General features: G+C 46.5%; 1 protein-coding gene across 1 annotated transcript; it reads left to right on the top strand. All coding sequences in view use genetic code 11, as the record gives it.

Annotated features, from left to right (window-relative positions):
- Positions 1 to 1,656: 1,656 nt before the first annotated feature.
- Positions 1,657 to 9,475, top strand: EGR_07235 (hypothetical protein; the record flags this gene model as incomplete). Its single annotated transcript, XM_024496484.1, has 6 exons — positions 1,657 to 1,854; positions 2,827 to 2,931; positions 4,118 to 4,212; positions 4,809 to 4,928; positions 8,517 to 8,649; positions 9,254 to 9,475. 6 exons carry the CDS (start codon positions 1,657 to 1,659, stop codon positions 9,473 to 9,475), a joined length of 873 nt encoding a protein of 290 aa, XP_024349069.1.
- Between the last annotated feature and the right edge of the window lie 2,669 nt (positions 9,476 to 12,144).

Below are 12,144 nucleotides of genomic sequence, written 5' to 3'. Positions count from 1 at the left end.
TGGACCTTGACAAAAAAGAAAAGCTCCAGTGAAAGTTGTGTAAATCTTCGTTGCATTTTTCACGGGTATTTTAGCTCAAACTGATTGTGACATGGTCTCCCTGGGTGAGACAGATGGTCACGTGCTCATAGGCGGCCATTTTAGTGACCACTAGTTGTTGACTTATTTGATTCCTTGTTGTCAAAACAGCATTGTTAACATTAACCTTACGTCCTTTTTATCTGTCCGGATCTCCATCGTTGGTTGGTTCGTTGCCCTTTCTCCAGCCGAACCGGATTGTATCAAAGCTTTTGAATCTTTTAATGTGTTTCGTCATTTTTATGTCTTCTTTTGAATGACGAAGCCGTTTGGTGCGAATTCATGTCAGTGCGACTTGTGGATTCATACTTGACCTCGCATTTGCGCGGAGGCTGAACTCTATCATTCGCATTCCTAAGGATCTCTTACCAATTTTCCACAGCCTATTCATAAATTTCTGGCCTTCTGAAGCAGATTTTGTGTTGCTATTGCTAACTTTAAAGGGGTTTCTTTCAGTGCGACCGCGTCTAAAAATCACTTTTGACTAATGTCTGGCATCGGCATTCTCGGTTCTGTAGTCATTTGTTATCCGGTCATTGGTGTAACGCTAGTTCCAATGACCAATGTGAACCAAGCGAACGGATCTCCGCGCGTTTCCATCCATCCGAGGGGCGACTGGATCAATCAACCCCCGTAAAATGATCTTTACCTAAGAAGTTGCGACCCTGAGCACAGATCCAACCAATCAGAGACGGGGGCTGTGTTGGACTAATCCAGGAGCAAGTTATTGGCAATCTGATGGGGCGAATTCTGGGAAGATTTCTAAGGCGTTTTCCCTCTTGGAGCAGTTGGAACTTTTCTAATTTTGCTGCCAAAATCTAGGTTCATAAGCGCTCCAAATTTACTGGGCAACAGGCGTTAAATAACGATTACCCCAAAGAACTTTTGACCGACGATTGAGTGACTGGTATTGACACTTTCCAGAAAGCGGTATGGCTATTTTGCAATTGCCATCTGGTCTGTTATGCCAACGTAGCGGGAATATAGCCTCAGCAAGCGACTGCAAGCTTGCCCAATGAGATCGGACCATTTCCTTCGTTTTGATTGGCTAACATTTGAAGTAGAGACTTTGGGCTCATAGCCAACCGGCCACCCCCTTCCAGGTCCTGTGGACTTACAAGAACCAGTGCTGATCAGTCCTGGACATTTCCAACCGATAATCTGGTGGTTCACTTTGCCCGCCATTTCCCCCTGCCCTCTGTCGGCTTCCTTCAATTAAAAATTTGAAGGAAGTTGGCTACCTTTACTTGATGCTTGAATGCTTGCCCAAAGCAGAGATCCCACAGAATATATCAACAATTTTAGTGGATGACACGCGGTTTGAGTCTGTATCACGTGAGTTGATTGAACGAGGTGAAATCTGCTAAGCCATTCCTGTGAGAGCTTTACCAGCATTCCTCATTTTCTCGTGATTCGAGAATACTTTGGGCCTCTAAGGTCATCAAAGGCCATACGAGGTGAGCCAGCATTGCGTCTGGCTGATCATTCACTATCAGCCGCACCCAACTCATCGGTGCCAATTATTTTGTTCTCTCAACTTTCAGATCTACCTTCAAGGATGTTCCACAACAGTGAAAAATGTGCACACCACAGTTGAAGTGCTCAGAACTGTCCCTGGAACATCTTCGTCCCTCCTCCGGACGGGTCTATTCTCACTCTCGTAGCCCCGACTCCTCGGCGGAAGCCCGCGTGTCCTTGAAAAAGGTCGCCTGGGTGATTAGTGAGCTGCTAGAGACAGAGCTAACCTACTTGGAGAGTCTCCGAGACATCAAAGAGGTGAGTGCCTTTCAAGTTTTCCTACACCTTTCCATCCATGCAAATTCTGGAGTAGCTCTGGAGTAGCCATAAGATACACAAATGCGAGTACGGGCGAGGAAAATGAGCCGAAAATCAGTGTCGTGGGTGTGGAATGAGGGTAGCTGCATGCAACTAGAGTGAGATTTGAACTGCGGGAGATCGCAAAACCCTGCACACTTATATCCACGGTCGAAAAAATGTTGTTGTGTTCTTGCTTGACCTTTGTTTCTGGAAAACTGGCTGAGAATGCTCCTTAAGATGATGCGTTGTCTTCTCTGATTTGAAAACCGCGCCTGGAATGTCCTTACCAAGCGTGACTCTAAACCCTTCCTCTCTAAAGATATAAAGTAAAGACAAACCCCAGTTTTCTAAATAAGCAAGCGCTTTTAAAGTTAAAAAGACCTTTACAAAACAAGCCAGATCGCGTTCTCTGTGGGCACGTAATTTGTTGAGGTCAGTAGTTCGTGGGTTTTATGCGTAGGTGTTGACTCGCATCTGGAAATCATTAGCTGGGTGATCTTGGCAAAACGTTGCAGCCTTGATTTAGTGTTTAAAGGGTAGGTTTGGGTAGTCATTTGGCAGATGAATTGAACAAGTAAAAGTTTCTCTTTATTTAAATTGTGCTCGACGCGGACGACAGCTACCATTCAGTGTTTTGGCGACCAGATACAGTTCCCATTTCATTACCCACCGCCAAATATGCAACCGATGGGATGGGGATTCTCAAATTGATAATGATGATAATCCCTCAATGCTTCCCTTGTATCGTTAGGCATATTTCCAGGCATTTTTGAGTAGACAAAGTTACAACTAGGTAGATTTGCTTGTCATAATTATGATTCAGTCAGCCCCTGTCGCAAGGAGGAATGGCATAGTAACTGTAAGCGTCTAGTAGGGATGTTTTTTTTCTGCTGTTCATGCCGTCGGCTTAATCAATTGCATCATCACCAGCATGCCACTGCCGCTTTTCCCGACAATCCGCCTACTCCGCACCTATCGATTTTTCCCCACTACGTCTCACGCTCCTATTGGCTCATTGGCGGTATTGCGTGGCGCGTATTCGGGTATCCCTTGACACTTTCCAGTCATCTCTTCTAGCCTTAAAAAAATACTGAGTGGCTTTTTTAGCCTGTTTGTGGTAATTGGCATCAACTTTGGGGTTTTACGCTTTTCAGAATGGATAAAAGAGTCTTTCCTCCATCAAAATTGGTCGGTGATAGCTGCCTTTGGAATTTCCTATTTTTTTTCTCTGCATCAGCGTAGAAAGAAAATATGCAAAATGCGCGTGAGAATCAGTTTATCTCGGTGCTCACACAGAGACGCGTAGTTGAGATCTAGTGAGGTTGTCAACTTCCAATTCTACGAGTTGCAGTGCAATCCTGAATCTCGTAACGTGCAATCAAGGGGCTAAAAATTGCTGCTTTTTCAAATGCAGAACAATAAGAGGTGATAATTGTTTTCAGAGATTTTGTGTGGCCAAGATTAAATGCCCCCACACAGCCCAGGGCTTTTGACACTGTGAGATCAAAAGTAGTGGCGCGAAAATGTGAATTTTACCCCTCAATCTCCTATCACCTTTGGGTACTTATTTGCTGTTATTTCATCCATTCATTGTGTTTGCCGAGGTAGTAATACCCGGTGTCTTGGATTGACCCACCGTGGCAAATCACGATGGTTATGGAAAAGCCTACAAATCTCTTGGTGGTTCGACCGGTGACTGCAAAAGCTAATTATCTCTGAGACGGTAGTCTACCAGTTTCGTCGAAAATGAATATACAACAAATGTTGCATCCACGGGCAGATATTCGGCCTGGTAAAATCATTCACTTGGTGACTAATTTGTGGCTCTTTCTTCTACAGCGAAAAATCCCGTTGGCTCAATCGAGGCGGTTGGATAAGCTCTTTTTGGCAGGGGAAAAAGGGATTTTAGACTCTAAGGTTCATAAGTTTTTCTTCGGGTGATTAAAAGGTACCACCGTGCTTAATCTGCCATGGTTTGTTTACAGTCCGATAAGACCGTACGCGGTATCCGGGGTGCATTTCTTCCATCATTAAGCAGAGTTTCGGGTCTGCAACGAAAACCGCCGTCTCACAGCATCCACCCCTTTCTTACATCGTGCAAATTTGCATAGGAAGGTTGAAAACGCGCATCTTTATGGGGCAGTGAATTAGCTGGTCGAAGATTCTGTGGCATTTCTCTTACCACATATGATTTCTGTCCACTTTTTTCCTCTCTCCCCAGGGCTATTACCTCCCCCTACTCGCGGAGGGCAAATTCGATGCTACCACCCTGGACACCGTCTTCAACAACATCATCCAACTGCATGCATTCCACCAGTAAGTCGTTCATTAGTCGAGCTCAGGGTCATTGCTGGAACTTGCCATAACCACTTCCGGTGCTCTAATTGCAATGAACACAAAGCTAAATGTCAAAAAGACCAGTTAATGGACTGAGAAACACCACGCTAACGTCGTCCGTTTTTTAGAACCAGTGATAAGGTAATAAATTGATTTAGAAGCATCTCTAGCCTTCTTTGAGGCTGTAAGATGGAGGAATAGGTTGTTGTGGATAGTCCGCAGAAGAACTAGCAAGGGTCTGATCCACGGAGACTAAATGCTCCGCTTAGTTAAGTAGGCAGTATGTATCTCGTTTGTCAAAGAATTTGAATCTGAACTTCCTAGTTTCTGTTATTTCACCGAAATTCGGAAGGCATGGTCGAATGGCGAACCAGCTGACCTTGACAATGAGCCTACTCTTACCACTGGGGTCAGCGCGCTCGTCCGAGACTTCACCGATTTAAGCGATATCTAGTTCGGTCATCTCATCGCTCGATGCACATTTGCTGGAGGGCATTCTTCCACTCACTTCGGGCATTTTGACATTTTCAGGGTAAATTCGAATCCAAAAGTAGTCTTTTCATTTTTCAACACAGAACCTTCTCAGGTGAGCTGTATCGGAATCAGGAGAATCTTGTTGGCCTGGCCGATGTGTTCCTGGAGCACGCAGTCGATTTTGAAGGACTTTACGTGGAGTTTTGTACAGAACATTCCCTGTGAGTTGATGCACCCCTTTTTTGTTACCTTTTGCAAGTTTCCCCAAACCCCCTTAATTACTCTGGCCTTCCAAATTCGAAGCTTGTAGGGTTTTGAGTTGGGTTCGAGTTACCGGTGTTCCGATAATACCTTCCCCTTCATCGGGTGTGTTCCTGGCACATTCATAGTTTCACTTGCAATTCGAGGTGCTTCACCATCAATGCGGATCGAGAGGGCGCTGTGAGTAATGCAGAGTCAAGTTGAACATCATAGAAACGGGATTCCAGTGCACCTCTTGTTCGCAGCACGGCTAGAACGTCACTCCCAGGACAACATTTTTGACCCCTTTACCAGTGGGGAGGGAAATAGGGTAAAATGCCCCGTGACTCATCCCTCCAGATCTGTAACTGGCACCCGTCTGACAGCTTTCATGTCTGCGTGTGTCAAAATCGCGACAATTCCCGCCCACACATCTCCCCAAGTTAGCGCATATGAAGCCCACTAGCCGTTTCCAACTGTGGCAATTTTACGAAATCCAAAAACTCCGCAGATTCAGTACGATAGTCTGCACGGTTTACTGGTTTGCAATCGCCATCTTAAATAAGTATTCTACAACTGCTGATTAATGGGAGCTTCGAATGCGTCATCACTCTTGGGGATAACTTGGTCTCAAATGTTATTCAGCGTCTGTCCAGAGGTACGGACTTCCCCTCCGATGTTACTAGGTACTTGAAATTGTAGGAGATATGCACTCCATGGGCCAATGCCCGTCAATGTGTTAATTAACTTATTTGGGTGTCGAATACCGCCTGAAGGCTACTGGATAGGGAGATCAGTACAGCCTCCTCCATTTCGAAAACTTTGAAGGCGACTGGTGATCCGTTTTGGGAGGAGATAGCCAGCATTTGTTCCATTGGCTGACCACAGTGTATAATGGAGCAGTTGTTTTGCTGGAGACTAGCAACATCACCTATTTACCATCCTCTTTAGGGATTTTCCAGTCACCGACATTATAATTTCCCGTCTTAATTACCAACCATTTAACGCAGTGCTGCAGGCTACTGGGGGAATTTTGTCTCGAGGGTGTCTGGTCAGTAGTGTGTGTGTGTGGGCAAAATTTCGGTGGTCGAATTTGACCCAGAAGTGCAGGTAACCAGGTAGTTCAGTTGATTCATTCGACCCACAGTGCGTTTGGGTCTGTGCGCACACGCGTCTGACACGATCCGTTAAGTTAGAGGAGGTGATATGGGAATAGGGATGGAACTTAAGGTTGGATAAGGGTCCTGCTGTCTTGCTGCCCTTTCCTACTTCCCATTCGTCCATTTCACAGCTTTTCATGATGTTTGTCCTCCTCACCCTGATGCACATGATGAGTCGGTGCCATAAAACCGCCTTGAAGGGGTCAGTTTCAAGCAGATTCAGTGGGTGTTCCAGGTGGACATTGGCACTCCTTCAGCCCCCTCAGCACTACAAAGGATCACTATAGCCACTAGTTCAAGACGCGTCAAACGCACTCGCTGATGCCTCGTTCTCCTGAAATTGCAGTACCTGCTTCCTCCATCTGAAATAGCGCTCTGAGTTAATGGAGTCAAATTGCCAGAAATGGATCCCTGTCGACCCCTTGGTTGCCCTAGGTCCATTCGCCGATTCTAAGGGAGCTTCTGCTGCTTGGAGGTGGGAAAAGCATTGCACAAATACGCACCATTGGCAGATTTGAGGGAAGAAAGGTGTGTATATCCGTCCGTCAAAATCCACTGGCTTCAGGTATGCTGGATTGCAAGCTTCGTTCGCATTCCAACCATCCATTCACTTATTCACTTACCTATTTGCTTCGTGCAATTCCATCATGTTCTCTTTTGCATTGGCTGAAAACCGCCGCATTTGAAGTTTACTAACCCGAGATCGACATCCTATTTTCTGAAGGAGTATTGGCACACCCCTTAATTTGTATCGCTACAGGTAGGCTCGAAAATAGCCACATTCGTTTTCGCGCACCCTTCGGAGAACGCCTAGGTCCACTTCTCCCTTCGGGACATCGAACACGTGAAACACCTGCCTTCATCTTCCATCCTTTTCCCTCACCAACGGTCCACTAGATTCCACTGGCAAAGTCCAGTGACGCCGGGGGAGGCTCGTCTTCCTCCTGCAACCAATGCCCCGGAATGAATTCCTTTCGGCTGCAGTGCCCTCATATACCATTACTACGTCGTGCAACATATTTCGGAATAACTCGGGCTTTGTATCACTTTCAGTCAATAGGGTGGGATGTGGCAAACAGCCGTTGCTCCTTCTCAAGACAGTAGAAAGTGCGACGGAGGAACATTTGCTGTGGCCGCCGGAAGAGGGTGAGAGCGAGACCGACAGGGAGGGAGCGCCTGATTGTTGTGTACTATCTGGTGCAGAAAGACTGTCGTGGTGGCAAATCAAGGCTTATAGATGAGCCTTGAAACTAGCAGCGATTCTCATTCGCGACTGACTGCAGGACTCACACAAATGCTTCTGAAGGGACCATTTTCATCTCCAAGTGAAGGTATGCTAAGCTGTAGGGAAGTGAGAACATCCTGCAGAACTTGTAGCTTCTCACGTTTCATTTCGGTGCGTTCGCTACCGATGCCGCACACATGTGACACAGGTCCTTAATTTGAATGATAGCTAGCTGCAACAAGTGGTGCGGCAAAGGGATTGCCTGGATTCTAACCGATGGCAAAATAGATGTAGTTAACTCCCGGTCTGAGCACAGCTGCGCCCTTTCTTGTTTACGGGTCACCGTTGAATTGGTCAAAATCACGTTGGAACTATAAACATTTTCGGTGTGGTGGTCGGGTCTCCTCTGAGACTTGTAGCGAAGGAAGTAATGATGCCCATATCAGAAGTGTCAAAAGAGCCTCTTATCAGTTACTTCTACTCCTAGTAAAATGTGTTTACGAATTGTGAACGAGAGAACTAGACTGACCACAACGCAGTGTTGATTACTAGGCTTCACCTCCCGTTTACATCGCCGAAGGTAATTCATCCCTCAGAGACCGAATATACTCTTGCTTTGATGCAACATTTCACTTCATCATCTTTGTTACTCACAGGTGGTCTAGGTGGGTCCAACTGCGCCTGATTTGGTTGGTTTGTTGTAACAACAGGCTGCGTTCACCTGAGTTTACCTTTCCCTAAAATAAGTCGTTTCCACCGTGGCGCGAACATGCAGTCTACGTGCCCAGAGTTTGCGCCTCGTCCACGTCTTCAAGAAGATGTTCTCCAAGACTTCTGTCCTTTTTATCATCAGCAATCTTGTCTAAGCACACGTCAAGATTTCCAAATCAAACGGTATAGTCCGAATTTCCAGTTCTCTGGTGCTTCCCCAAGTATTCACGGATTATCACAACTTGTGACAGCATTGAAAATAACTCCGGTGTTCCTGGTTGTAACAAATATTACTTTGTTTTCATACACAGACAGCTCGACTAACCATGGTGTGCCGACTGCACGGTCCAGTCTGCGATGTGCCTGAGTCACACTGCACGCCGTAAAAGTGCCAACAAGGGAGGCCGAGGTGCACAATGCCGACCATGCCTGATGGTCTCGTCTCTCACTTCTCTCCACTCCCTTCACCCTAGCAAGCTTTTAATCGCCAGAACAGAGGGCAATGAGGCTAGGTTACAAGCCAAACAGGCAAGATTAGAGGAGGCTAGTGGAGGGAGGAAGGAAAGGCCTATCACTGGAGTCGTTGTTGCTACCGGCCACGAGGATGTAAGAGTGCCACAGAGGCGCAATAGATGGTCTATATGAGTCTCGCATGTTTGATGGAAGCCCTGTTAAAAATAAACTTCCGGGAACCTATGGCTGAAAGTAATACTGTAGCGACCTGGGACCTCTCTGAAGACGAAAGAGGGCACAATACTAGGGCAGAGTACGTATTATCAACGTGCAGAAGGGTTTGTGGGGCTACCGGCATGACCCGAAGGCCATGCCGCCCTTGTAACCGCCGCGGAGAGTCAAACAAATAGCCAACGTATTTCACAAACCCTCTTCCCTTTTGAGCGTCGTCCTCGATGCCTTTCTTGGTCAACTATCTGCGTCTTCCATCACAATGCGGCCCGTGCTGTAAGAAAAACATCCGCGAACCAGCCCCATTAGTCATTCAAATTGCGTGCAACTGAGACGATAGCTGACTCCAGCGTCACTGCCCCCTTTATGCAATTTTACTGGATCTGGCGTTTCTTCCTGTGTGGAAACCGTATTGGCGAAAGGGGTGAGTGTGTGGCCATCTCGCATGATCATCGGTAGTCGTAAGAACACAGGCCTGAAAGCAGTTATTTAAAAAATGACGAAGTTCCAAATGATTTCGTCCCAGTTCAGTGGTGTCCAACCATGTCCATCTGGATTCTGTCCAGCTAGTATTGAGGTGGAAGAAGTATCGCGTGTTTATACAGACATCGCAGATAGCTCTGTAACGAACTACCCCAGATGGTTCACGGCCGCGGCTGGTGCCACTTCAGTTGTTAATAGCATCCCTGAAGAACACGAAACTGGTGTAGTTGCCGGAGGTCGACGTCGTTCTCGACCCTTCTATTAGGGAGTGGTCACAGCTTTTCCGTCACGCCGCGTTTTATCATCCAGCAGTTGAAATCAGGACAGTTTTCTTATAGCTCAGGTTCGCTTTCCGCTGTCACCAGTGCAGCGGCCCGAGTCTTTCCTGTAGTAGTAAGAAGACATAATGCTAGGAACCTGAAAACCACACTGGTGAAGGAAAATACAATGTCGGGGCCATTCATTGCCTGTGTAACTAAAGCGAGGCGACAAATAGACAATTATGGTATTCGTATACATCATATATCTAATAGCTGAGGGGAAAGACATCAATGTGGAGACAAAGTAATAGCTTGAATTTTGCATTAACTGACCAGTCAAAAGTGAAGGATGGAAATAAGTTATGCCGCCCGCTGTACTGGCTGTGAGGACACGCGGTGGCAATTAGGGGCTTGTCTTTTCTTTCGCCTTGTTTATAAGGCACCACGCCTTCTGTCTCGCCACGCGTGTCGAAGACTGCGGTGGCTGGACAGGAAATAAATGGCTTCACGATTCCGTTACAGAGGCTGTGGAATTTGCGAATCCACTAAGGGGCTGCCCCACATTTTATGGGCGGATTGTTTCTGGGCTATGAAACTGCCACTGCAGTCGATGTCCTGGAAGGTGTGTCATCGTCTGCATTCCATAGCTAGGGAGGTAACTGGAACAAATTCGGAATTGTAAGGGAGTCGATGTCACTGCTTTGCTGTCGGATCGTATCAACCACGTCGTCTAGAAAAGCAGCCTGTGGTTTTAAAGGAACGAAAAGCCTAATTTGTAACATTCATCACCTTTAAGCGAAATCGACAAATGATGGGAAGCTTCTTCATGCGTTCCGCTTTACAGTGTCGAAAGGAGAACCTTACAAATGTTTTCACATAGAGCGTAAAGTGTTCTTCTCGGACTGTTTCATGTGTGAACCCTGCAGTCATGAATAAGACCCAGTGTAGCGAGTGAAATTGAGAGCGAAAGTGATGCGACGCTCGAGTTATTCCAGAAGACGTTGCACGATGTAGAAGAAGTGCTATTGGAGTGCACCATATCGGGGGGAAATACGTTCGGGGATATCGATTGCAGCGGAATGAGGAAGCTACCATGGAACCGCTGGACTTTGCCAGTGAAATTTATTGGATGGTTGGTAGGGGGAGGAGATGAAAAAGTGAAGGTAGTTGTTTCACGCGTTTGATGTTCTGAGGTGAAGCCATCGGCTAGCCGTCCGTATTTCGAAGTGAACTTAGAAGCACTCTAATGGGAATGCAAGAACAAATGTGGTCATTTTCAAACCTGACTGTGAGTTCATGAGTTTTTGGCATAGCAGTGATGTGAATTAAGGGGTGCGGCAGCACCTTTCCAGATAATCGGATTCCAAACTCTAATTAGAAAATTTATATGGGGTGGTTCTCAGTCACTGTGACACGGAATATGATAGAGTTCCACACAACGGCCGGGTAGGTGGCCAGGTGGATTTATATACCTCTCTTCCATCCGATCTTCCAACAGTGAGTGTTTGTGCGTCAAAGGCACGGTTAATGAGCACGCAGAAGAGGTGTTTTTCAAACCTCTGCGCATCAGAAGTTCCCTTTAGCATGGGCTAATGGACCCATTTCTGACAAATTGCCGCCTTTGGCTTGGAGTACAAGTTTGGATGGAGGAAGCGGGCGCTGTAATTTTAGGGGACGAAGCATCAACGCATTTTTACTTGACGCGCCTGTGACCGGCAACTATAGTGGTTCTTATGTGGTAGTCTACAATATGGAACTCAGTGTGGCATATTGTCCCCCTTGCGACAGTTGGATGCCGTCGACTCGTCATGTGCGTTGAAGTGAAGAGAACAAAAGTATGGGCTTATGGGAAGTGGAAAGGGGCATCGGGGTTCTGACTCGTTCCCAGGCTCCACCCCCATCTTCATTCCCACATCACCTCACCTCTTCTGACCTAACGGGTCGTGTCACTAATGCGAGCGCAGCTAGACGCATGTACACACAGACGTGAATGCCTCGCTGTAGGCCGAGTGACTCAGCTGAATCAGCCGATTGCCTGCATTTCTGGGTCAAATTTGACCGTCAGAAATTCACTCTCTCACACTCCTGAAGCAAAATTCTCCCTGTAGCCTACAATCTTACATGTGTAATAAGTGAACGTACTCTTAACTGTTCACAAAAGGCATGAAATCCTATTTTAACTAACCAGAATTCGGACTTTGTTTACGTGGTACGGAATTTCCAATGAAGTAATCTGCAGATAATGAGCTTTCACCAAATAGCGTAACCTGTCGTCGCGTCCTCTACTCATTTGATAGATATCGAATGCTACCACCGACAAGTTGGGGCACAGAATCAGCTTTAAAGAGTGGTACCGATTAAACGTTAAGCAGTAAGTGCGTTTAACTACGAAATGGAAGCCGAACACCACGAAAACTCAAATCAGGTCCAAACGGCCTGAACATCCCTATTTGGGAACAACCAGTGTCTTGCACCTGCTACCGCTCGGAATTGCTTGAGGTTACTCTCCATGCAGAATTTGGAGCAAATCCGCTCACACACCTGAAGTTCTACGTGGATGTGGATGTTATGCTAGACGGGTATCAATCGAGGGCTGAAGAGGAGTGACTCATAGCACGCTCTACCTCAACTGCAAGAAGGCAGGATGTCTTATTTTGTTTGTGGAATTCACTTT

The sequence above is a fragment of the Echinococcus granulosus genome, assembly GCF_000524195.1.
Source record: "Echinococcus granulosus chromosome Unknown EG_S00073, whole genome shotgun sequence".
In the NCBI taxonomy this organism is placed as follows: Eukaryota; Metazoa; Platyhelminthes; class Cestoda; order Cyclophyllidea; family Taeniidae; genus Echinococcus; species Echinococcus granulosus.
The sequence above is the reverse complement of the archived record's forward strand: the minus strand, read 5'-3'. Positions and strand labels throughout refer to the sequence as shown.